The 27,824-nt window shown below is 39.7% G+C and overlaps 1 protein-coding gene across 2 annotated transcripts; it reads right to left on the bottom strand.

The window, feature by feature from the left end:
- Positions 1-1,579: 1,579 nt before the first annotated feature.
- Positions 1,580-26,320, bottom strand: LOC128741833 (uncharacterized). 2 transcript variants are annotated; one of them, XM_053837918.1, is made up of 6 exons: positions 25,994-26,320; positions 24,668-25,097; positions 12,572-13,963; positions 12,308-12,504; positions 2,068-2,222; positions 1,580-1,978 (listed from the first exon to the last, which is right to left on the bottom strand). In XM_053837918.1, the coding sequence occupies exons 2-6, from the start codon at positions 25,090-25,092 to the stop codon at positions 1,871-1,873; spliced, it is 2,277 nt and encodes a 758-aa protein (XP_053693893.1). In that variant the 5' UTR covers positions 25,093-25,097; positions 25,994-26,320; the 3' UTR covers positions 1,580-1,870. The 2 variants fall into 2 exon arrangements, with proteins under 2 accessions (XP_053693893.1, XP_053693892.1); XM_053837917.1 differs by lacking the exons at positions 1,580-1,978; positions 2,068-2,222 and having other exon boundaries at positions 11,600-12,504.
- Positions 26,321-27,824: the final 1,504 nt, after the last annotated feature.

The raw sequence follows: 27,824 nt of genomic DNA, 5'->3' as shown, positions 1-27,824 counted from the left end.
TATTATACAAGATCAGTTGAGTGTGTTTGAGTCTGCTTTTGCCAGAATGGGAACGTGCGATACTCTGCTGGTCTAGGGTGACTTCAACCAGTAATCGTCATTTACTTCTACCAGTCGTATGTTGCTTGACAGTATTGCGTTTTTGGGACTCCGGCAATTGAACGCGTCTGGATTTTGTCGCCGAATCCTCCATGGCCCACGTGAAACTTCGTCGAACGAAAAGAGCTAGAGCGAAGGTTCTCCGTGCCGTCACGAGTTGGAAATTGCCAATCTGCTACATCTGCTACGAATCAGGCAGGTGTACCGCACGGTAGCAACCTGGGTCCCTTGTTATTATCAGTATTTGTGAATGATGCAGCACTAATCCTTGACTCAGGTCGTCGGCAATTTTTTGCTGACGATTTAAAAACATACCTCGCATTTCGGCAAATCGGAGACTGCATAGAACTGCAGACTTTGTTAAATCGATTTATCGATTGTTTTAAGAGAAACCAATTGTTATCGAGCGTGGAAAAATGTTGTGTGAGCAGCGTCGAGTATCTCTACGATTAGCGAGAAAACCAGCCATCAGCTTGGGTTTAGTTTCAAAACAGCTCACGAGTTTGACGATCCATTATGCTTTAAAGCTCTATATTGTCCGCCGGTCCGTTCGAGACTAGAGTTTGCCAGTGTTGTTTGGTGCCCGTATCAGGCACTATGGATCAATAGAACTAGCGAGCATTCAACGCAAGTTCGTTCGTTACGCCCTCGAGGAATCTTGGAACCTTGGAATGATTCGCACAGCTGTATTTATCGTAAAACTAATTACTGCAGAGTACGATGCTCCGGATCTGTTATCGCAAATCGGTTATCGGTTATCGATTATAAGATTCCTGCGACCAACAATTATGCTTCAGGTGGAGTTCCAGGTTTAATCAGTTTCAATGAGACTTCATCCGTCGTGTATCGTCGTAGATTAGATTATGATTATTGGAGTGGTTTATTGTAGTTTGTCTTTTCATAACAAAAATGACAATGTAATGGTATAGTAATGCAATGTAATGTAATAATTTTATGTATCAAATGTATTGCGAAGCACACTAAAAGATGGTGGGGTTTTTATGCACATTTGAGGATGGTCTTGTTGGGACCACCCAATAAAGATCAGATGAATAGCAAAATAAAATAAAAAATAAAATTTAAAGCGTTTCAGCAAGCTTATAGATAATAATCAGTTCTACAAATTTTTCATATATAACGTTTTCAAATTTTGCTTGGCTGAGATGCCACTGTCAAATTAATTTAAAATTGAGTCAAAGTTATCGAACCGTTCCTGCACACACGCGCGCACGCACAGCCACAGACAAAAATGGTTACATTTAATATTATATAAGAGCTTATAAGTAGGTACAGAAATACATTGCGCAATTCTTTATAGTCTTAATATTCATTCTAGTTATACCTAACAATAATGGTAATCTACACTATTTTATGAATTTTGATTATAGGTTGGTTATAAGAATTCGCATCAATTTGAAACGCATAAAATGAGCAAACTTCGATCATTTTAAAATTGTAAAGTAATATTTTTGTGTCGACCACTTTTCATTTGTATGGAAATTATTTTGAGCTATTGTGACATCATCCAGGTGTATTTTTCTGTATTCCGCACTTCGTTCTTTTTACCAGCTTCGCTATTGATTGAGCGAACTGATGCTGATTGTCCGTGTCCGAGTTTCCACTTAATCTGGGTATTCTACTACGATAGCTAAGCGCAAGCTGATTTCTCCCAACCGTTCGACGATGCGTTCATACCGGAACAAAGTTAGACAGGTTTTTGCGACGGCACTTGAGCTTAAATTCTGGTATGTTAACTTGTTTTTCTCGAGCTTTAGTTCAGCTTGATCCGGCTGGAGTATCGCGATAATCTAGTTGGACCAACCTTGGTGACCTTTACGTTGTCTGGCAAAAGCCGGCATAAAACACGCATAAAAAAAAGCTGCGACGCAAGAGAGGAGTCACATCGTTAGAAGTGTGGGTCCGAGCGAAGCTACGAGAGTACAAATAAAAATAAAATGGTGTACTTACTAGTTGGCATAGCAATGCCATACAGATCAAGTAGGTCAAGCAGGCTGCATCGATATGCAGGGCTTCGATGAGATGGGTGTAGGCACTCTTCAACCGTGGCCGGAATCTGTCCACCCACCACTGTAAAAAGTTAGCGCAGGAAGGCATGAGGCCAGCTGATAAGAGAAAATTTTTGTAAGTGCATGTTTTTGAGTTAGTTTTAAGATAGATGATTTTTCAACTCTATTAGAACTGCATAATTCACTGTAATTACGTATTCTTTGCTTACGCAATTAAGATTATTTACCGGTAGGGATTAAAACCCACGTGTCAAGTTAAAAAAATTAAAGCCAGAAATCCTATCCTGATCATTAACCCAATATAACCTAATTTATCATCTATTATGCATTAGAACAATGGACTGGTTTTGGCATTTTTGGCCCTGGCGGTGAATCAATCTATGCATCGCCAATCGTAGCGACCCTTCTGTGCGACAGAATAAAAATTGACAACTTTATCAGTTGATTTCTGTAGCAGCCATATGGCGTAAACAGTCAAGCAATTACGCTCGATGATTTGTTCGTACCACTATAGCTCCCCCGCGGAGCGAAGAAGTTGAACATCGGCAGGCACATTCAACCCTCATCATCACCCTCAACATTTTTTGGGTGAACCTAAAACGGCGGTTCAACTCCACGAAAGAGCCGCAGGGCATGTCGACATCTATTTTTCCATCAGCCAAGGCTAAGGTTCCGCGGGAAACTGGCCTTGAAGCATTTCAGAAAAAGGCTTAAGAAACGTAGAACTCAAGGAAAATTTGTCCCATTGTGTTATGTTTAGTCGGCCGAAATTAGTCCATTAGTTCAATGCATACGTTACTGTGGTATAATTTTAATTTTGGTCGTTCTTGGTCTTTGGCAGAATTTTGTGTCATATAAATTTAGTTTTGTGGGTCATTTAAAGCTTGATTCGGGAATACCTTAGCCGTTAGCCACATACCTCTGGCCATCCCAAGTCGCGGTCTGATGTCTTCACATGGTCAGCAATTTTTGCAATTGACGAATTTCACGCCAACTCGTCTAAGGAGTTGACAGTACCCTATCAGAGTTCATATAAATAAGCAACTTTGCACACTTAGTTTTTCCAAGATTAGTCTAGACTCTAGACTGACTTCTGGAAAGGACTTAATTTTTTTCTCTTTTTTTTAATAAAAAATTTAACTCGAAAATTATAGCACCTACAAAAAACTGATCTACCAGTGACTTTTAGGAAATTTTCTGAATTTAAAAAAAAAATAAAAATGAATTTCTACACTAAAAAAACAAGCATTTTAAAAATTAAAATTTTATTTTCCAAAAAAAGCCATTTCTGAAATTGATGATTTTTTTCTGGAGATTGATAAGGCCATTGCAAATCATTTTCAAAGTTTTTGTTACCCCCCCATGGAAATTGGCTTGAAAAATCGGGGGGCAGAACATTAATTTGTAGGATATGAGTCAATTTTTTTTATAAAATCAATTGTCTGTGGGCTCTATAGCTTGAAAAACTCGAAAAATGAGTGTACAAGTTGAGTTTACGCTTCTAGCACGAAACAAAAATGGAAATTCGAACAATGGAATTTCCGAAGATCGTTCAAAAAAATGTTCCTTCGTTTTTGTCTTTTTTTCGTAGATTTTTGCATGGAAAATAATAACGTATATATTATTGCAGATTGCAAGAAAAATCCTCACATTGCGGTTATCTTGTCAGCTGGACCAAACCACCAAAAGATAACCGCATGATATATTATAGTAATTAAGTATTTGAAAATTTACCAAATCAATAATATTTTCCACTACAAACACGTTACAAAATTAATATTTTGTCGAACCACAAACCAGAAAACCTACCACAATAGATCAAAATAATGGTCGCAGTGGTCAAATCTTCCGACAAAAAAAAACAGAAAACCTTAATTTTAATTTTGCGGTTGTCCCGCAATATAAGCAAGAATAGATTCGGCTTTCACGTTTAAACTTTAAATAAAAATGCTTAAACCCAAGTTTTTTTTGCTCGATTAAAAAATTCACTTTGTTTTTTTTGCCTCCCCTCCTTTAGTGGCCGAACACCGGAAGGACAAAAACTTTATAAAATATTTGTAATGGCTTAATTATGTGGCCTACAAGTCTTCCACATACATTGCAAAACGGTCATATTTAAGAGAAAAAAGTTTTTCTCAAAATTTATAGCTGCGGTTTTTTCAGTGTGTAACTATGTAAAAAAAATGCAGAAAATCGATTGGTGGTGGTTTCGTCCTGCGCAGACTTCGGGAAGTGGTCCATTTTACCCTATTTTTCCCAAAAATCATGTTAAAAGCTACTTAAACAGTATAAAAACTAATTTGCCGCCCGTGAAAAGAACTCAAATAGCTTCCAAATTTTGTCAAAACATCAGAAGAATCAATTCCCATCCATTCCATACTGTGCGAAATGCAGGTATAGTCCATTTTGCCCAATTCACCCCTAAATATATAGTAAAACCTAATTAGAGCGATTAAAACTAATTCAAAGACAGGGGAATAAACTCGAATAGTACCAATTTACTTGAATACGTCCAAAAAATTTTTTTCGTCAGAAAAATTATAAAACACATTACAATGAGCAACTTTGCTGAATATAGTAACTATTTATCTTTTGCTAGTTGCAAGATACAATGATTTATTTTAAAAGTACACTTAAAAATCAATTCTGCACAATAACTCCGCATCCAATTAATTTCTTGCTTCCAACTGTTCTGGAAAGTTATTCAGTATGATGTAGTACACGTTTTTTTTGAAGACTGTTTTTGCCTTTGAGTTAGTTTTAATCGCTTTAATTAGGTTATCTATGTATGTGGGGGTCAATTGGGTAAAATGGACTATTCTTGCATTTCGCACTGTATGGAATGAATTGAATTTGATTCTTCTAATGTTTTGACAAAATTTGGAAGCTGTTTGAGTTCGTTTCACGGGCGGCAAATAAGTTTTTATACTGTTTAATTAGCTTTCATCATGATTTTTGGGGAAAATAGGGCAAAATGGCACACTTCCCGAAGTCTGCGCAGGATGAAACCATCACCAATCGATTTTCTGCTTTTTTTTACATAGAAATAGGTATCTTGTAAGATTCCAAACCAGCGGTTTCTAATTCTTGGGATTATGAGCTCGTTTTTGCCCATTGTGCAACCTTTGGTCCAGTTGGCGTCAAATTCGTCAATTATTGTGTTAATTAATTAAAGCTTACAGCAATTATTGTGTTAATTAAATAAATGTACTGTTAATGGTGCACAAAGGCTACCCAGATAACACAAGATCGTAATAGAAAGCTCACATTACGTCGTATGCATGTTAATATTACGCTGGAATTGCATATCGATTAGAGTATGGCAAAGCAAAGTGAACAGTAAGTGCAGTCGCCCGTGTCCTCATATACAACTCATGATTGTGAATTAGAAAGCAGTGCAGATGATTGTAATATTAAGTTATATCTTGATCATACATATTCAGGAGTTTTAAGTTGCGTATAAACTGCAGGATAGAATTACAAATAACTGTCAGCAAATAATTTTTGCACGTATATTGCCTCCACTTTGGTACTTATATGATCTTATGTGGCGTGAAATACAACTTTTTTGTGCAGATATGATTTCGTATTTCTCAGTTGCAACCGAGATATACCAACCTGACGTAGTGTGTAGCCTGTCCGGCTGTCTTTCCAGTGACGAGATTGAAGTCGATGTGCCACTGATGGGGACTGACTTAGACGATAGTGTACACTCTTAAGGGAAATCACGTTTAAATAGGTTGGATTGAGCTAAAACTTGGTTAAAACTACTCCAAATGCCCTTGAAATCTATAAACTCAGATTCTGAGTAGTTTTTTAACCAAAAAATTGGCAGTAGTAACAGCAAACTGCGTTATTTGCCATAGCGAATAACTCCATTATTGGTAACAAGTAGCCACAATGAATTAAATTTTCTGCTCAAAATTTGAGTTTGTACACTTTAGGGGTATTTTGAGTAGTAAGCGTGTAGGGCCTTATCTCTCTGCATATTAGCGTAGGTAAGAGGAAATGCTTGTCAACTTATATATTAGCTCGTTTCATTATGCCTGATTTTTATTTTCAGGTAGAATAAATTTAAGTTGTCACATGGTTTTTGAACCATTTTTGGCTGTAAATTTACAAATTATGGCTGCTTATGAGTTCCATTACCATTATATTAAATCCATAAAAATATATATTATATACCGTGAACGTACCATATTCTGCGCAGTTAAGACATTTTTATGATTCTTCCGCTATTCTAAGTATTCTAGATTTACATTAACAACGTGGATAACAGCAACGTGTAGTGCTACGGTCTATAATATCTGGTAAAAAATATGGGAATTATAAGTCGACCAACAACTGAGTGTACTTTTTGTTTTGTAAACTTATCCACGGTGCCTAATTCTGCGCACTCTCTTGTCCATGTTCCTAATTCTGCGCATGTTTGTTCCTAATTCTGCGCACCCAAAAAGTGAAAATAAATACTCCTGCCATGCTGTTTATGTCTTTATACGCTGAAAGCACATCAAAAAATCCGGCATTACCCATAACCATAATTAAATCCATGATCCGGCCTTCTTGTGCTGTTCGGGTGGTAAAGGAACATTGTTATCATTTTGATTGCATCATTCTAAATATTTTATTCTCGATAACGTGAAGGGCGAATTGATTCGGGTTTTCTGTATACTGAACATTACACTTTAAACTAATACTAAAAATTGTGTTTTCATATAGAAACCACTTCCCCACTCTCTGACAGCCCCATGAGGTTGGACATTAAAAAAATAGAAGACATGGTTTCATGAATTGGCGCTCGTAGGTTCAGATCCCGAGACACAGCACAGGATTCCAATCAATGCAAGTTAAAGATTCTACTTGAATTTTCATGCCTCTATACCTCAGCCATTTGGGTGAGGTTGCGTATTCTTTCGCGATTTCTTCGTAGGATACATTACTGCGCAGAATTTGGAACATGAATAAAAAATCTGTGCCTAAATCTGCGCATTATTGCATCGCATTTTTCTAAGGAAAGCAATGCATGCAATCACTCTTTTTGTCTAAAACATGACTAAAATTAATTATTCTTTCTAATTATGCTGGGTAATTTCATGATTGCAAAGAATTTCGATCATAAATTTGTTAATTTTCTAGAAGGACAATCTTAGCGTTGGTGCTAACAACGCCATATAACACGTTAAATTATTTCGCTCTCAAATATTATGGCCCGTTTGTGAATAATGACGTAATATTCAACAGACATTTATAAAAAAATAACGCTATGATCATAGTTATGCACAATGTTAAAAAATACTTATATAAAGTTAAATGCGCAGAATTAGGAGCTGCGCAGAATTAGGAGCGGTTACGGTATCTTATTTTCGTGATTATTGGCTTTACAAGAAAATTTTCGAATATCAAGGTTAGTCTAATATGACGGGTGCTTACATACTGAGTGTCGTTTCGCATAGCAATTTGGCATCGTTTGCTTTTGTGCCTCGCTCGTTGCATTTTTCCGGCAGTGGTTGTTTCTAAAAGTCATTTTGAATTTGCTTGGACTCACTGAACAATGACGCGTTTATAAACCGGGTCTTATATTGAAGTGTTATAAACGAGGTATCTCGCGCATTGAAATCGTGAAACTGGTTAGCTAGGAACACCGCGCGCGTAATTTCCATTATATGATTATTGAATATCACAAACTTGATAGCTTTTGAACAGCTCCCGGATAAAGTGTTAAGGATGTTTTAGTATATTATGTGATCGAAGGATGTCAAAAGGTATCTCGCACAGCTATGGTTTTTGATGAAATTGCCAAAATAAAACCGTTTGTGCCAGGACGGCTTTCGCGTATAGTAACAAATGTCTATCGGTATCTAATAACTGCTCACGCGCGATTTCTGCCAGGTCAAATGATTTGGTAACACATAACCTTCGGTGTTGATAAACTGATTTCTCGTATGTTGTTTTTTATATCCACGTTTCGGTTTTCCTAAAATTGGAAAGCATAATGAAACCACCCCAAATACCAAAAAAATGAAAATAGAAAGTATCTTAAAGTTTATGATCCAATAATACACAATTATAACACAACAACATCATAAAAAAGAGCATAATAAAACTATGACTTATAACCCAAAGACTATAAATAAGTGCAACGACAGAAGTAATTAAAGAAGATCACTTAAAAACTCAAATCTTTAAACTACACAAAAACAATAACATCAATGAATGGGAGGGTCCATCAGGGCACTTGCTTGAAGCAGTGTGCTTAGGGGGAGTGAAGTGGTCAACTTCCTAAGGTTTACCTTGGCCCGGCTAACAACACATTGTGGATAATGAGTGGGTCCTTCTCCCCACCCATTGTGACACATATATATATTCGAACAAAAACCATTTCAAGCTTGCAGCGGCATATACAATTCATACAATCAAACTAAGACCATGTGTGTGTGTGGCATCATGACTTAAATCTTACTTGACGTAGTTCCTTTTTCGTATCGTGTCTCGTTCGGTGTTCACGTACTAGAATTTGAGTTACGGTCGTTGATAATAAATAAATTTCGAAACGGTGCTACATGCAGTACTATTTCTCGTGACCTCAAACATTTCGACATAAAAAAAGGTGAAAATGAACGGTTGTGGTTGGTTTCGATCATGGACGTTTCAAAGCACAAACGGAATGTACCACGATACCAAAATTCATCAACGGTCATGGTATGGGGAGGCATTTTAAAGAAAGGGAAACTTCCTCTCTTATTTATTGACAAGGGTGTGAAAGTTAATGCAAAATACTATCCTCTATACAGAAATGGTTTTAGAACAAAATTTGATAACTTACGTTCGAGGAATGCATGGTGAAAAAGATTACGACTTTCAACAGGATCCCAAGCAGCACTTGCAACATCTTCCATGTGGCTATTAAGTCTTGTTTAAATTGCAAAAAACTTCACCGGTTACAGTATTGAAACACGCATCAAATAAGCAACTTCATGTTATTAATATGTTGGATTCAGGTTATCCAATACTTATATTGGCTGTCACAAATATATTAGTCTATATCTAGTAACATGAAACTTCATCGCAACATCGTGTTATTATAATGCCATTGCTAAACAATAATGTCACATGATGTTGCATCATGTTGATTACGGCATTTTGTTAAATAAAATGTAACCAAGCAAATACAACCAATGTAACATCATATTCTGCCATATTTTTATGAAAAAATATTTTTCAACGAAGGAATGTTTTTATTTTAACAATAATTACACGAACATTCGTCAGGAATCCATGGCATTTACTAAAATATTATTTGATTGCAGTATCTAGTTCGATTTTACACCGCATTTTTCCATCGTAAACGAATTCTTAATCTGGCTGGGTTAATTCTTTAAACTTGAAAATAAATAAATTAATAACTTTCACGAGGCGCATCAAATAATACAAAGCAAAATTATATTTTGCACGATAAATTTTGAATGGCATGGAGATTAGCTCATAATAGGCCCAAAAAACTAAAGTCGCATTAAGAATATTAATATAAATAATTTTCGTCTTGCAGGAAGAAATCCCTGAGGTCTGAGAGGAAATCCCGGTTCCCGCTAAACATAATTCGTGATGAAGTTGCTCATAATTGTTTGGTTTTTGTGCGATGAAAAAAGAGAAGAAAGTATTTTTGTTTTTGTTTTCACGCAAGTTTTGACAACGCGGCATAGGATTTCGTGGGAGTGCGAACAGGCTTAAAATCTCTTTTAGTATCGTAGTCGCAAGTTTTGACAACGCGACATAGGATTTCGTGTGAGTGCGAACAGGCATAAAATCTCTTTTAGTATCGTAGTCGCGAATACCTGCTTGTATTTAGATAACGCGCATTGATTTTTGTGCGAGAAAAAAAGAGAAGGAAGTATTTTTGTTTATGTTTTCACGCAAGTTTTGACAACGCGGCATAGGATTTCGTGGGAGTGCGAACAGGCTTAAAATCTCTTTTAGTATCGTAGTCGCGAATGGATAGATAACGCGCATTGATGTTCCATAAAACATCTGTGTAACAATTGGTTGCATATAGGCTCCACCTCTTGCGCTTTTTCAATCACATAACAGTTCGATAAAGGTAACTGATGCGAACTTTTACCATATTTGAATGTTTCAATTAGAGTTGCGTAACCCTTCATGCAACAAATGGTGCTGCTTGGGATGGAACTCTAGCCCACACCGCAAATCTTGTGAAGACGTGGTGCAAGGCCAATCCGACGGATTTCATATCGAAAAAAGAATGGTCTCCAAGTTCTCCTGATTTGAACCCACAGGATTTTTGTATATGGCTGTACATGCAGCATAAGCTCAAGGATTATAAATATCATAATTTGGATGAGTTTAAATGAGTTATCAACATGATATGGGATGATATTCCGATGGAAGTAGTGCGCCCCGCATGTAACGACTTTAAACAGCGTTTGAAGTGTGTTATCCAGGCAAAAGACGATTCAATAGAGTAATGATTGTTTGTTGCGTTCTGTATCTATGGGTAAACAACTTCTAAAAGTAAAATTCGAAATTCAACTTTTATTACCAAAAATATATGAATTTGTTTTTGTTCGAAAACATGTGTGTCACACTGCAGTTTCTGGAAGAAGATTCTTAAATACTCCTGATACGTGCAAGTGATGTTGCTTGCCGACCGATTCCATTTTGGCCCTTCATACAGGAGCTGGTAAACGTGACGAACCATAATTCCCCTTGTCAAGATAGGCCCATTGAACATACACAGGGGCATTTTGAAGTAGTTTTAACCTAGTTTTAGCTAAATCCAACCTATTTACAGGTAAATTCATTTAAGTGTGTAGACCATCTTCGGCGAATATAAAATTCTGAATGTTCCATTCTTACCGAAATGTCACCTTTGTATGATAAAACTTTTTTCCATGTCAACGACTGCTGCGATAATGATTGAAGACTAACTTTGATGTTTGAAAATCGTGAGAAAAATGTCAATGATAATTTTTACTATTTAACTATCGCAATACTAGAATCTAGGGGCAAACCGAATGCTGCGTCAACGCGTCCGTCAGCTTTATTCTGACAGTTTTCCCTGGGTTTACTGTCAAATTGACGCTGACGGATGCGTTGACGCAGCATACTGTTTGGGCCTAGATCCTACTTCTGATTGAATGACGCAAAAATTTTGCTACCTGTTAAGAAATAAAACCAGAACATTTTTTTCAGTGTTTTCGGTTTTGATTTTACACCAACACCTTCCCATAACGCCGAAGTAACAATTTGGGTTTTATTACACTCTTATGATGGCATTTAAGACCAAAGTTGGCCTTTAAAACCCCCATAAGAGTACAATAAAACTCACATTGTTGCTTGGGCGTAGTCCTACTTCAGACAAATTTTGCCAAAAAAAAAATTGCCAATAAAATTTTAGTGACACTTGAGCAACAGGATGCCAAAGGTACATTAAAAAAATGGTACATATATACATCGGGCTTTATTAAAATTAAGCTTTGTTCAAGGTATAAATTTGATAAACTATAGCATTATCACTCTGTCTCGCCTCCCTTCTCGAAAGTTGTCACTTATTTACAAAAGAAATTTGGTATATAAAATTGTCCAAAAGAAGTTGCGTTACACCCAAACACACACATACACGCTCAAACTCAAACGAATCTATTCCCCGTACTGTTTCGGGCTTCACCACCGTCTTTCCTGCGAGTGCGATTCACGACGAGCGTGCCACTTCTCTGCGTCGTCGTGTCGCTTGTTCCAGTGTTGTTCCTCCTTGCTCTTGCTGTGATTGTGATGCTTTCGATCACGTCCGTCTTTTTGCGATTTGCGATACCGGTCGTCCTTTCTGTGATGCTTGTGATGGTCGTCATCATCATCATCGTCGTAATCGTCGTCGTCGTCGTCGTCGTCGTCGTCGTCATCATGACTATCTCGCCGATAGGTTGGCTTGTAATCTTTGTAGTGACGTTCCTTGTCGTGCTTGTAATTGTTCCTGTACTCATCGCTGCTGTGAAGGTTCAGATGATCGTTACCCTCGGCACTGCGATCGTTGTCATGCCATTTCTTCCGGTCGTCACCCTTTTTGTCATGCTCTTTCGAACTTTTCTCGGCTGAGCGTCCGTTTTGTTTTGTTTTCCACTCTTTACTATCACCGTTTTTCTTATATTCATTTTCTTTCGAGTTTTTACCTTTTCTGTAATTACGATTGGTATCCAACTGTTCCATAAGTTTGCTATTTATGTAGCCATCGGACGATTCTTTGGAGTTTTTGTTGGGGTCTTTGCGTTCCTGTTCTTTAGACTTGTTCTCCTCTTTTTTAAGCTCTTGTGGTTTACCATTGTCAACTTTTTTCTGTTGTTTGTAGTGTTCCTTATCTCCGTTGAATCTACCGAATTTAAAAAAATCAAATTAGAACCAAATTCAAACGTAACAAACCTCTTGTTCGCACTTACTTATCATTTTCTTCTGCAGGTTGATCCTTCCGTTCTTCGCTTCGCTCAGCATCAGCTTCCTTTGTATTGCGTTGCAATCGTTGCAGTAGCTCCTCCTCTGTCAAACCGTTTACCTCTGCCAGAGTGTTCAGTCCAGTGTGTTGAAGAAATTGATTTTTGCCATTCTCCCAACCCCACAACATTTGTGCTTTATTTACTAGTTTACTGTGCATCTCCGGTTGCTGTTCGTACTTTGCTCGTACCCATGTTGGATAGCTGTCCCAATTGATAACGATTGGCTTCGGTGAATCGGTAGCCCCGTTGGAGGTAATGCTATCAATCGTTGAGCTGCTACTGGCTTCATCATCTGCAAAATAAACCTCCTCTGGATCTAGATCTAGAATCATTTTGAGGCTTTTGATGATCATTGCACCCTCTTCCTTGATTGATTGGAATGCTGCTGAGTAGTCAAAACTTAACGGAGAGATCGAAGGGACTACCGGAGGCGGAGCAGTCTTCTGGCGCTTGTATTCTTCCACCTCCTCCTCAGTTGGCTGTATATATTTACGGTAATCTTCAGCTTTCTTTGGCTTGCCGTGTTTTTGGTCCCATTCTGCCTGGCGCAGCTTCGCTTCGACCTTACCTCGTTTGACAATGCAATACTTGGTGGCGGACTCCGCATCCTGGTGACCGTTGAGGTTGTAGCAGAAGTCTGGCAGCACGTAATCGTCGTCGGCAATCAAAGCCGGATTGTCATCGTCACCGGCCCAGACGACTCGACGTTTCACGTAATCTTCCATCGTTGGAACCCTGCGCATGGTTGGAGCGGCAGATTCAGATTCTGGCTCCGAAACCGGTTCCGGTTCAGGAGTTGCTTGCTCTTTGAGTCTCTGCATCAATACCGCTTCAGCCTCCTGCGCTTGCGGATCTAATTCGGAACGGGTATACATGCGCTGGTACTTACCCAATTCGAGCTTCAGTGCGTTATTCTCTTGTTGTAACTTGTCGATAAGTGCTTTATTAATTTGAGCCGGTCCGAAAAAGGCAGAGTTAACCATTAGCATTACGAACGCACCTATCGCAATATTTAGTACCACACGTCTTATCGTGGAGTTCCCTGGTGGATAATTGGTAAGTAGGTTCATCAGTGTATATTCAGCGGGATCATTTTCTTCTTCATTAGGTGAATAGGGAGCCGAAGCGGGTAGCTTAAGGTGTCCCATTGAATCAAGTTCGAGTTCGAGTTCAGGTTCAGATCCAAGTTCAGGTTCAGGTTCAGATTCGGGTTCAGGTTCAGGTTCAGGTTCAGATTCTGGTTCAGATTCAGGTTCAGGTTCAGAAGCTTTCTTACAGGGCACGGACGCTTCGTTGCTTTCCGCAGTTTTGCTTATCATGCTGATACCGTCGGATGAACTGAAAGGTAGATAGAAAATGATTAGTTTGTTGTGCACTGATAACGGTAATGATTTACTACGGGAATGGGACCGCTAGGATACATAACATTTCGTCGTTTGTTATGTAATCGTCCCCAAACGTGTTTCCAGAGAGCACAAACGCGGAAACGCGTGTGCTGATTGTGTACCAACAGATAAGTTGCTGCAGTGACAGTTCAAATATATTGCAACGGTTATGTAGAACTTGTTCATTTGTAATTTAAGTTGTTTGTACCTGTACTTCGAGATGGAGAAAGCTTCTCGTACGACGAGACCTTTCTAGGGCCTGGAGACTCAGTTGTTCCAGTATAGTTAAATAATCAATTTGATCGATCAGAGTTCAGCAATGAACAAAACTTGAGCTGTCATACATCTCGGCTCGAGCATTTCAAATCCCAACAATCGGTACCGTGTCTCATGTGGATGCAAATCGGATGGGTTGTTCCAGAGTGGCAGACAAGTCAACAAACATTTGATTTGATTAGTTGGTTATTAAACAGCTATATGTAAGCACCATTAAACAACATTGGGAATGCTTCGATTCTAACGGTTCAGTTTGCACAGGGAGTAGATCTTGGAATTGCTCAACAAAATCTGGGGAGATATGATATGTGATCCATCAAACTATCGTTGAATCTCAACATCATTCGTTGTTAATAAAATATTGGAAAAGTTTTTAACTGGTCGGCTTGAAAACTTCTTGCAACATCGACTACCACTGGTATTTACTGTATTGTAGTAAATACCCGAAAACATTTACATTCATTTGTTAAATCAAGTTGAATTTAAATATCGTAAATGTCTGTATTCTGTTTATCATTCTTATTTCTTTATCTTTACCAATTTCTTAGAGTTTGTAGTTCCACTAAGAGTTAAACCCATAATTACATAATTACATATCTTTTAATGATTGGCGATGATTTTGCATTTTGATAATTTTTGCATGACTTGTAGCAGTAGTCAGCTTTAGGTAACTGGCTTGAAACTGGTATGCAGTTCACGAAGTTAAAGTACTTAAGAAGCTCGCTTACAAGTATGTACTTAACATGCAATCGTTTGTTGGAAAATATTATGGCCCAGATACAACACAGACGGATTTTACTTCTACCATAAATTTGACAGATTTTTCATGCATGGATTTGAATGCACCGGCTAATTGTTAGAATTTGGTATACGGAACAACTACCGGTCCGGAGAAATGGAAAGATGTTAGTATCTACCCGTCCCACAAAAAGGACAACAAGCTGAACTATGAAAACTATCGAGCGATCACCGTACTCAACGCCGCCTACAAAGTGCTGTCGCAAATCATTTTTCGCCGACTATCACCAATTGCGAACAGGTTTGTGAGAACTTATTAAAGCCGGCTTCATCGAAGGTCGGTATACAACGGATCAAATATTTACACTGCGGCATATCCTGCAAAAGGACCGTGAATACAGAGTTCCCGCGTACCATTTGTTCGTTGTCTTCAAAGCCGCATATGATACCATCGATCGGAAAGAGCTACGGAAAATCATGGACGAGAACAGCTTCCCCAGGAAGCTCATCAAACTGATTCAATGTACGCTGGATGGTACACAGTGCTGTGTTCGAATTACGGTTGGATTGTCAAGTTCGTTCGAATCACACAGAGTGCTTCGTCAAGTTGCTGGTCTCTCATGCCTGCCGTTCAACATAGCGCTACAAGGTGTTATGAACCAAGAGGATATCAACACGCGGGTACGATCTTAAACAAATCTAGTCAGTTTGTCTCCTTTGCCGATGACATGGATATTATCGGCAAAACATCTCTGGCATCTGAACAGAACACCAGACTAAAGCGCGAAGCAAAATAGATTGAGTTAAAGGTAAATACGTCCAAAACAAAGTATATTCTGGCCAGAAGAACCGAGCCCGTCCGACGCTCTATCATCGACGTGACATTCGGCAGTCCTGGTCTGATAGGAGACTGAAGGGTAGACAATGGCTACACTCACAGTGACCATCAGGCGGTCTGCTATGCTGTCGGTCAGACGAGGCGAGGCGGCAGGCGGTGAGTAGAGCCGACACTCCAACTACCCGTGGATGAAAGACATCATGCTTCGATCCCGAAGTATTTGTGCTACCATGCCTAGGAAACGCCGACCTAGGTATTGGAGGTCACGGGCTTACTGGTGGACAGCTGAAATTGTGGAACTCCGCGGAGCGTGTTTTCGTGCGAGGAGAATTATGCAAAGAGCTCGTTCGGACGAAGGTATGACTGCACGTCGAATAGCACTTGTTGCTGCACGCGCAGCGCTTAAGAGTGGGATAAAAGCTAGTAAACGAGCCTGCTTTGAAAGGTTATGTGTTAGTGCCAATGCGAACCCGTGAGGTGATGCCTACAGGGTCGTAATGGCAAAGACCAAGGGCGTGATGGTGCCCGCAGAGCGATCGCCTGAGATGCTGGAGCGGATCATCGGGGGCCTCTTTCCGCGCCACGAGCCAAGGCCTTGGCCTCAGGTCTCTCTCAGCCGAACATCCAAAGTAACGTGGGCGACGGCGGTTTAGAGGTCGGAGAGGAAGCGACGGTTACGAACGAAGAACTCATTGAGATCGCTAAATCCCTAAAGGTGAGCAAGGCACCGGAACCAGACGGAATCCCGAATTTTTCCATTAAAGCGGCTATGTTAGAGGTTCCCGAATTACTCGGAGCAGTAATGAGTAGATGCCTGGAAGATGACCACTTCCCGAATAGATGGAAGCGACAGAACCTGGTCCTATTCGGGTGATTCGCTTCGGTGTGCTATGCTACGACACGGAGGAGGGTCAGAAGTACGTTCCAATCACCGCACGGGTACGCGGACGAAGTGGTAACTGAGCTAAAGATCAACAGAGTGCCCGGACAGGATGAAATCCCCAATATAACCTTGAAAGCAGCAATCCAGGCATTTCAGAGTGGTGATGCAGAAATATCTGGGTGAAAGTATTTTCCCGGATAGATGGAAGATACAGAAGCTTGTGTTGATTCCAAAACCAGGTAAACTCCCGGGAGGTTCAACATCGTACAGGCCTATCTGCTTGTTAGATACACTCGGGAAACTTCTGGAAAGAGTAATTCTCAATCGATTGATGAAAGTTACAGAGGGTAGCCAAGGCCTGTCGAAAGCGCAGTTTGGCTTTCGGAGAGCTTTCTAAACAAAAACGGAGGGGAAATCTCTGTTAATACTGAGGTACGGAGGTCCAGCCCGGGTTGTGGCGCTCAAAACCCTGCGGATCAGATCAAGGCTGAACAAAACATATCGGCTCATGGTCATCCGAGTCGCAAGCGCATACAGAACCATCTCATACAAAGCAGTGTGTGTAATCGCCGGAATGATTCCAATTGGAATCATCCAGGAGGAGGATAGCGAGTGCTATAAACGAAAAGGGACCCAAGGAATTCGAAAAACCGCTAGAATTGAATCGATGGCGAAGTGGCAACAAGAATGGAATGCAACGGGTAAAGGACGATGGACCCAAAGGCTCATTCCAGATCTGTCGACTTGGATAAACAGAAACCATGGAGAGGTGGATTTTTACCTGACGCAATTTCTGTCTGGACGTGGATGCTTCAGACACTATTTGCACCTATTTGGGCTTGCATCATCGCCGCTTTTCCCCGAGTGTGTAGACATTGAAGAAACACCGGAACACGTGGTCGTAGATTGTCTTAGATTTGGAGCGGCGCGGAGTGGTTTGCCTGTGCTGAGCGTGGATACAATTATTAACGAAATGTGCCGGGACGAGAGCATCTGGAATGCGCTAAGCATGGCGATTAAAGTTATCCTGTCACAGCTGCAGCGTAGTTGGAGAGAGGAACAACGAGTTAGTACTGAAAGATAGTACCCATGCGTTAAAAAATAAGAGCCTTAGAATGGCTATACAGAAGAAATCCTACGAGGGTGGCTGTGAAGGAGTGGATGTTATGACGGTCGCCATCTCCGAATCGGTTCACGTCTCGACAGGTGGATGGAGCAGTGTACAGTCACAGTCTCCCCCCGAAGTAATACTTAGTGGTAGTTTCGGGGGGGTTCCGGGGTTCCGCAAGGTTCTATAGGGGGGGGGGGGGTTCCGGGGGTTCCGCAAGGTTCTATACTGGGCCCGGTGTTGTGGAACGTCATGGATGACGAGGTGTTGAAGCTAAAGTTTCCGGTAGGGGTTGTGATTGTCGGCTTTGCGGACAACATCACCTTGGAAGTCTACCGTGAATCTATCAGAGAGGTTGAGTTGACGGCTGCCCACTCTATAAGCATTGTCGAAGATTAGTTGCGCTCCAGGAAACTGGAACTAGCGCATCGTAAAACGAAAGTTATCGTGGTGAATAACTGCAAGTCGGTGCAGCAAGCAAATATCAGCGGTGGGGATTGCACTATTTCGTCAACGCGGTCCTTAAAACTCCTGGGAGTCGTATCGCACAGTTTCGTATGACGCAATATGTGTATTAGCGGGTATGATGCCTATTGGCATCATCATCAGTGAGGACGTAGAGTGCTTCAACCAACGAGGAACTAGAGGCTTAGTAATAAGTAATAAGTAATAGTGAAGTAATACCGATAAGGTGGTGCCAGGGGGGATTGAGGCTGGAGACTCGAGTAGGGTTTTAGTGGGTCGGGATTAGGGCTGCCTAACCGGTAGTACCGGTAGTACCGAAACCGGTAATACCGGCCAATTTTTGGATACCGAAATACCGGTTTTAGAAAGGCAAAAAACCGGTATTTCCGGTATTTTCTAATCTCCTTGTTTTTTCCAACTCCTTATTCGAATAAGAACTAAATTTGATAAAAGATTATAAAACTCTCAGAAAAACAACTTGGTGTTAATGCCGACGAAATTCTTCGACTACTAAAAATGAAGAGAGTGTAATTGTGGGTCAAATTATTTTAGCTCTTGAACCCGTTTAAGGCACAGTAGAGCAACTTTGCTGTAAAAATGATTCATTGTATGAGCCAGACGTCGCGTTTCAATTTATTTTTGAACAACTTGATATTCAAAAGCCACCAAATTATTCGAAGCTCTCAAATAACAAATTTAGGAAACAAGATCAGGGCCCAGAAACGTCACTTACAATAGTAAATTGCAGTGTTGGGCACCGCTAATTCGCTAATTCGCTAATACGCTAACCAATTCAATTTGCTCGATAATTGAGGAAATTTCGCTAATCACTAATCGCAAACTGCAAATTAACAGCCAGTTTATTTTTGAACATATCACAACAACTTGCATTGTAATCTATCACTGTACAAATTATTACTTTCTTAATAAAACTAAGATCAAAACCTATAATAATGGATAAAATGCTCTACCTTTTATTAATTTCAAAATTAACAGCGGCACTTCATTTAGAATTACGGATCAGCAACAATTCGGCTAGTCTGAGTATAAATTATGAAGCCTAATTAGCGTTTCGCGATTGCTCGGTTAGCGAATTAGTGGTACCTAACACTGGTAAATTGTTATTCAACAATGAGGTAATGAAGCTTCAGTTTTAACAGAAGCAGCACCGCTTCGTTTCAAAACTGGCTTCAATCAGCGTCATTGAAACGATTTTCACTTCATCATGACGACCGGTTTTAAAGTTTCATTTGTATCTATCAAATCTCTATCAAATATTCAGAAAAAGGTCAGCCTAGACTTTTAATGCAATTGAATGGATTTTTAGTAACATTTCCAACATTAATCTACTCAACATCGACAAATCGTGCATGACTGTCAATCGTCATCATTTGACACAGTCAGTAGCATCAGCTGACGCTTGCTCGAAACGTTCTGTTCAACAAATGAAACAAGTCGCTTCATATATGAAGCGAATGTAAGGGAAAGTTAGCTTCATTTATTTGTTTCGACGATGCCGGGCTCTGATCAGAATACGGGGATCTTTGCGCGTTTTGAGCATTCATGCCAACAAAGGATCTGCCAGGAAAGAATTTGGAATATTTTTCAAGTCTATCGAGTGATACATTGATTATACAAGGAGATGAAATCTGCATCCCACTATCTTCGAATAATGGGATTGATAACAGAGAAGAAAAGGTATTTGTGAACGATGATGAAGAGGATGACGTTCTGCAGGAGTTCCGGTTTGGGGATGGAGAAAAAATTGTTGAAAGGCTGTAGGAGACCGAGGCATTAATTATGCTGGAAGCGACAATACAAGATATTTTGTAAATAATTAAAGGCGGGTCTCCCTACTATAAATTTGAAGAAATGAAAGGAAAATTCCTGATGGGCTTAGAGCCGTTAGACATCGATGAAAGCGGAAGTTTTTTCAATTGTTGGAAGTGTTGGCAATAAAATTCGTTCTATAGTAAGGGAATTAAATCGCTAAGTGTATTATATCTGCTTCAATTCTATTTTGCTAAGCAACAATACTGAAGCTAATGTTTCAAAATAAAAAGATTTACTGAAAAACATCGATATTTCTATTGATTTCGAATAATCTGCCAATACCGGTATTTTACCGGTACTACCGGTATTTTCTACGCCAATACCGAAATACCGGTTTTCACCAAAAGCCCCCAATACCGACAGCCCTAGTCGGGATCCTCACGCCCCATTAGGGGGGTCGGGATACCTAAACCCCACTCCCTGAGTTGCCTTCTCAGGTGTCTGATAGTACCGTATCTTCTAAGATGCTCAGCAGATTTCCCTACTCGTAAAGAAGCCTCGATCAACTTGCGAGGTTCGCATGCTGGAGACAGAAAAAATGACTATGCTTAGAATAAGAGATTCGCTCCCTTTCGTTGCATTACATTAGATTGCACGCTATATACAAGAGAACGACACCTGTAGAGAATTCAGCGTAATCTGAAGCTACAATCGAAAACTGTCTGAAAGCATGTTAGCGATCAGCGTAGGGAATTAGACCCTCAATGGTGAGGTTGCTTCGGATTCTAAGTATATCTGCCAACTGTCTGCTGATATATGCAGGCGAACGTTTGGCGGTAAACTGATCCCAGACGACCAAGTTATCCAGGTTGCTTACCATGTTCCACAAATGACTGGGAATACGCTGTGTACTCTCAACATCGACGAAGCGATGATCTGTAGAGCCCTCACAACGTTAAAATCTCTGACTAAACCCGGCCCAGATGGTATTCCGTCTCAGTTTTTGGAAAAGCACATGGCTAATGTGGTTATTCCCCTTGGCTCGTGTTTAGCCTGTCCATCTCTAACGGAGTATTTTCATTTAAGGGAAAACTCTTTCGTGTTCATAAAAAAGGGGATCGGAAAGATATCAATAACTGCCGAGGAATCTCATCATTGTGTACCACTTCCAAGTTATTTGAGCTTGTAATTATGACTCCGCTGTTGTCACATTGCCAACAATACCTAGGTCAGGCGATGATCAACACGGATTCGTGTTGGTAGATCAAATACTACAAATTTTCTGTGTCTCACATCATATATTGCGCCAAGCGTAGTGGATCGTGCTCAAATGGACGTCATCTTTACTGATTAGTCCGCGGCGTTCGACAAAATCAATCATACTTTTACATACATTGAAATGACACGGTCCTCGGTCCGACCTCGTCTGGAATCCCACAAGGCATTCATTTACGACCATTAAGTTCTCTACTGTACTTCGATGATGTCAACCACGTTCCTAAAATCCCTCGTTTATTCTATGCCAGAGGAGCGATACGCCAGCAACGACAGACGAAATTTCTACAAAACGGTGACATGCAGGAATTTTGCCATGCCTGTGATGTGCAATAATAGTGCTGGCAATCTGCTTAATGACAAAATGCTGGTAGCAGCCAGGTGGACGAAGCACTTCCAAGCACTGTTGAACGGAGAGGTAAACGCGGAGATCAGCAGGGACAGGATAAGAATTGTAAGCGATGGCCAAGCTGTGGAGCCACCAACACAGCAGGAGGTTAAGAAGGCAATCAGTGAGCTGAAAAACTGTAAGGCTGCTGGGAAGGACGGTATCTCGGTTGAACTTCTGAAAGCGGGGAGCGAGCGGCTGTACGAAGCAATCCACCGGATCATTGTCAGGATCTGGGAGGAAGAACAAATGCCGGAGGAGTGGTTGGATGGCCTCATTTGCCCAATTTTATATAAAGGGGCATCGACTCGAGTGTAAAAACTATCGAGGAATTACATTGCTCAATTCTGCATAAAGGGTGTTCTCCCGTATCCTGTTCTGCAGACTGAGACCCTTAGCGGAGTTCTTCGTCGGCGAGTTCAAAGCTGGTTTTCGTGAGGGTCGCTTCACGACGGATCAGATGTTTACCCTGCGTCAGTTACTAGACAAGTTCCGGGAGTACAACTTGTAGACACATCATCTGTTTGTGGACTTTAAGGCGGCGTACGATTCAGTCAAACTAAATGAGCTGTGGCAAATAATGCTAGAACATTGTTTATCGACGAAACTAGGTACGCGGATGATGTCGATTTCACCGGAATCAACCGTAGAGCAGTGGAAGATGCCTTCAGGTCTTTTAAAAGGGAAGCGGCGAGATTGGGACTTACCATTAACACCACCAAAACGAAGTACATGGTTGCTGAATGAATGCAAAATGGAAAATTGATGAATCAAGTATACAAATATGCTGATACAGTGAAGGTAGTACAATGTGGCAGGCAGCGATGGGCTGGGCACATGGTCAGAATGCCCGACGTAAGAGTGGGCAAAACTATTTTCAGCAGAGAACCAGAAAGAGGCCGTAGACTCCGAGGCAGACCACGCATCCGATGGGGTGTGCACTGTCGACAGCAATGCACGTTCAGTTGGTGTTCGTGGGGATTGGAGAACGGCAGTCTAGGGCCGACAGTTCTGGAGGACCATAATTCGTTCGGCGCAGGATCGGGAACGGACTGTTGCCACTAAAGTAAAGTAAGTTATCCTACGCCGGTGATCTGAATGTCAATCTGTCAACTTTTTACGAATTTACACGCACTTTTGTAACGACGCGTCAAAGGTACGTGAAACTTTGAACGCGTGTTTTAAAAAACTGCGTTTTCAAGGTCGGTCAGCTAGAATACTCGCAAAAGTGTAAACCGATCCACTTTAAATTTTAACAGAAGTTTTCTGCGAATATCTTCAAGAAATTAATCAAAAGTTTTCCCCGCCAATTAATATCCGTCATTTTAAGTGTATTTGTACAATATGTGTACAATTTAGGTGCAAAATTTATTCTAAAATACGGGTTTTCGTCTTTGATCAACCTCCATTCGATTAATTCCATCATAATATGTTATATTACCGATTCATTTTTGGTTTTTTGACTTCTATAGATCGCAAGACATCTTGTTCTAGTAGTAGTTTCCAGGAGATTAATTGTAGCAGGTATTTCAATGACTATTTTTACAAATAAAATATGTTAAAATGCTGTCGAAAGTTACCGTAACATGTAAACAAATAGCTACTTCCATCAATCAAAAGGTTTTCTCTAGAAAATCATCCTCTAGAGATCCACTTTTTGACCTCTTAACAGTATGTAACCTTTTAAGCTGATGCGAATGCAAATCCCCATCTGTACGGCTCGCATGTGTTTAACAAAAATACATGAGAATATAAGCGGACATTAATACTAGACATTAATACAGGTCGGACTCGATTATCCGGAATATTGAAAAAAATTCATTCCGGATAATTGAATCTTCAGGATAATGGAGCCATATTTTTGTATTCGAATATTGAACCAAAATCATCATGATTACCATTATTTATTGTATGTAGTACATTTACGAGACCAAATAAAAATAATTAAACCTATATGGTAAGTCCATATCAAATGAACCACCGTCATCTATAGTAGATCGTAGTTGGCATTTGTCAAACGTGAGAACTGTCTTGTTTGAAGTGGGCATAACACGTGTTCGCATACCCGGTGACTCATGGTTCGCAAAATGGTAGAAGTTCAAAGAATTAGTGAGAAGAGGCGTTGGCCATCAAGAAACAGGCACAAATTGTTGAAGATTTTGAGAAAGGTTTGGGAAGTGATGCGCAAATACAATATTCTGGCGGCGACCGCATATCATTTGAGGCAAAAGATTTATCAATGTTTGCAATACAAGTCTGGAATGCTTGTTTTTCCATACTTTTTTTAGAATAAAAAATAAAAATTATGACTTCCGGATAATCGAGCAATTTTTTCCGGATAATCGAGACCGACCTGTACTAGAAAACTTGAGTATTTAAAAACTATTTGTCCCGCTCGGAAAATAGACGCATGTTTGTGCCACTCCATACATTAGTTCTTGTAAAATTTGGTTGTTCAACAGCTTTTCAATGAGGAAGAAAAAGTAACTGCGGAATTACCAATTTTAGGAAAACTCGTTCTGTAACTTTGAGTGCGATTCCTTTTTCCTTTTTTTGTCACACGGGACACATGTGAGATGTGACTTATACTGTTGTACATTTGACATTATACCGAGCCTCATAAAATTGGCATTCTGTCTTGTAAATACTGGATTTTTTGCTTTGGATTTTGCACCTCATTAACGTAAAGTAATTGTTGCATATCAATTTGTAAATTTGCCAAAAAAACAACACTTTGAAAATGCGCTGTGTCAATTAGAAGATTTTTTTTGAGCAAAAGTTCACGAAGACACAAACACAAACGCAAAGTTATATCGCTAGGAAATCCGTACAGCAAACAATAACATATATATGTATCTACCTGTTAGGTATGTAAGGAAATGACAAATTTTTTCGACAAAAATATATACTTACTCAGCACCATATTCACCGCAAACCGCCTTCTTCGTGCTCGGTTCATCGTCATCATCGTGGGATGATTTTTCATTTTTTTCCGGAACATTTTCCACACCGCTCGGTTGGTCATTTTGGTTCGGTTCCTTTTCCACTTCATCATCGGCCTCCGTTGCACATTCTTCTGGGTCCTTTTCGACATTTTCTTCCTCGTTTTTCTCTTCGTCACTATCGGTTAGCACTGCTACCTGCTGATCGTGCACTTCCCCGGCGGAGTCTTCGTCCGAATCCATGGCAGATGTCGCCCGCGAGCGTTTCGTCGGCGTCTCTAGCAATGTCCAACTCTCGAATAGTTCTTTGCCGTCCGGAATATCCGCGCCGGTGCCGCTTTGCTGCTCAGTGGGAGAGTCCACATTTTCAGCGGATCTCTCGGCTGCTGCGTCCATTCGGGCTAGAATGGAAAGAGCAAAAGAAAAACAGTTTTCTTAGATGAGAACGATCTGCGATTTAATTTTAACCACGCTTTGTGTGTGCAGAGTGGTCCAAAATTTATTTTTTCATTTACTTAGTTTGACCGAAAGCTGTACTTGTAGGATTATACCAATTCAATGCTTTGCTAATTTTCATTTGTATTCTTTCATCTCTTCCTTTTTCCTAGCTACAATTTCTACCCAAACCCTCCAGTGTTATTTTTGTATTGGTAATTTTGGCAAAAATGCATGGAATTAGGGGCTCTTTGCACCCTAGTTCATTTTTGCATCCATCTAAATCTAAACCGATCGAATAGCAAAGAAAGGGTGGGTGGGATTATTGAACTTTAGGCAGACGACGACCGAGCGATGCGCTGCCTGGTAGGAAGTAAAAGTCGAAAAAGAGATTTCAGGTAGAATGACCTTCGAAAATTCTATGCTGTAAGTGCTGCGTAAAGCTTTGTAGGGGGCGTATGCTGGTTTTTCCATATCCTACGCCTTAGTCAGTCTTGAATTTAATGTGTCTAGTCGAACACTAGAGTAGGAAATTATTATTCGTATGAAATTAGAAATGAACTTTAAGCCTCAATTGTTTAAATAATTCGCTTTAAATAAACTTAGATAACTGACTATCACGTTGTTAGCTGCCTGGATAACTTGGCACTGGCAAATACTTTTTATTTGAAATTGGACATAGAAAAAAGCAGCATGGTTCAAAGCGGTGATGATGATTAAAGCAACAATTTTTTTAAGTAGGCATTCAACGATACCATTGTGAAAAAACTAAATCAATTACCAAACCACGCTTCAAGTCGCAGTGAAATCAAATGAATGACACAGCTCTGCTATTAGATACCTAACAAAATAATAAACTTACCTTATCGAGAACAACTGCGTTGCTCTTAATGTCCAAAACTTATATTCACTGAAAATTTTTATCTACTGCATTTAGCAGGAAGTCCAAAAAAATGTTATAATCAATGCGACACTTTCAGATTTGCTTATCTATCTAGAGAGCCTCTGCTCTGCACTGTTGTTAATTGCGCTTTAGCACTAGAGCACTAGTTGACGTTTTACCGCAAAATCACTTGTCTACTATGATTGAAAATTCTGTAGTTTAGATTTTCTTTTTCCCAACAAAAAAAAATCTAATGAAAATTCACTACCGACACTGAACAATGCCTCGACGTCATCACAGCTTGATGACCGAAACATAAATAATATGGCTGATAGAAGTCTAGAGCATGAGCAGCTAGTAGGAAGGTAGGAAACATGCGTAGAGCGGCAGGCAGCAGCAGCAGCAGCGGTAGCGTGTAGCTCTGTTTGTCAACACTAATACCTAGAGACCTGAGAGACTAGAGACCAATGAATGAAGCTTAGTTTTCGTTTAGGTTTACTTTTGCACTTTTCGAATAAAAGTATAAGATAATTGATATTGATTTATTTAGATTACTGATACGATTCAGTGATTATTTTAGAATGATATCGTGTCAATCCATAGAAAAAATAAACTACTTTTGTAGAAAATATTCAACAAATCGTGTCGCCTTTGTGCCGCTGTAAATAAATACTCCACATGTTTGCAGAGCTTAAGGTTCAAACACAGGCAATTAATTTTCATGATGCTCATGATTTCCGTTGAGTGTGTACATACGCATACAATGCACACACCACTAAAGCACTTTTTCTTCCCGATTTTGAATAGCCCTACCGTAATTTCTACAACTTGTTTCTGAAAAAAGAAACAGTTTATACAGAAAATATACCCCACTTTTGTTGAAAAATATCTTGTATCTTCCAATAATCCTCTCAATGAAAAACAGTAGTGAAAATTAAAAAGCTTGCAGTACACCGCGATTGTGTTGTTTACATATACACGAATACGTTGTACTCTCTTCTACTACTTGAGCGGAATTATCATTAAACCAGCGATGCCAACTTTAGAGCCAATACTTTTGTGACAGTTTTTATCAAATCGCTGTTTTTTTCGAATTACTCTTCATTTAGATAATTATAATCTAATATTTTACTACTGAAAAATCAAACAATCGAAATTGATTTAAAAACCCATGGAAAACACAATCATTAAACCGTTATTTTTTGATCCAAAATAAATGTGGATGTACAAAAGCCATAAACTTGGCTCCTATGCTGGATTGGTTTCTCCCTCAGAGAGACTCACGCAGCCAGTACGATCTGTCATATGCAGCCAGCCGTTATCGTTGGTCAAAAATGGAAAAGTATTGATAACTCACAGTTGGCGATTTTTGAAAAACACACATTTAAAATTGATTTAGTCTTGTTTTTTCCACTGGAAATTGACTTTTTTGTAAAATGTGAAATACCCGTGGACTAACTAGCACCAAAATATATCATTTTAAAACGCACAGTTTACATGCACAATGAGGATTTCACGCACAAGTTTGATTTGTCAACCCGAAAATGAAACCAAGAACAGCCACAGCATGAGAAAAACAGGTCCGTCTTCGCAACTCTCTCGCAGGGTTTTCTCGCAAGAGTACGCTACACAGAAGGAAATTTCATGGTAGGGTATACTATATTAGAACGTAAAAATGAAAGAATGCACCAGTAAATATTGGCTAAAAAGATTTCTGTTTAGCCCTAGCGTTGTTTAGTCAAATTTATTATACGTTACTTTCGGAGTTATTTCAATGTATAACAAAAATAATAGATTCGTAATAAAAATT

The sequence above is a fragment of the Sabethes cyaneus genome, chromosome 3 (assembly GCF_943734655.1).
Source record: "Sabethes cyaneus chromosome 3, idSabCyanKW18_F2, whole genome shotgun sequence".
Taxonomy (NCBI): Eukaryota; Metazoa; Arthropoda; class Insecta; order Diptera; family Culicidae; genus Sabethes; species Sabethes cyaneus.
This window is presented reverse-complemented; position numbering and strand designations above follow the sequence as displayed.

Bases quoted from the DNA above. Each gene is read 5' to 3' on its own strand.
- LOC128741833 (XM_053837917.1), bottom strand. From the start codon at position 25,092: ATGGACGCAGCAGCCGAGAGATCCGCTGAAAATGTGGACTCTCCCACT. The intron at 13,964-24,667 runs GTAAGTATATAT...TCTACCTTTCAG, and splicing joins TGCGGTGAATATGGTGCTGA to TTCATCCGACGGTATCAGCA. The intron at 12,505-12,571 runs GTAAGTGCGAAC...TAAATTCGGTAG, and splicing joins CCTGCAGAAGAAAATGATAA to ATTCAACGGAGATAAGGAAC.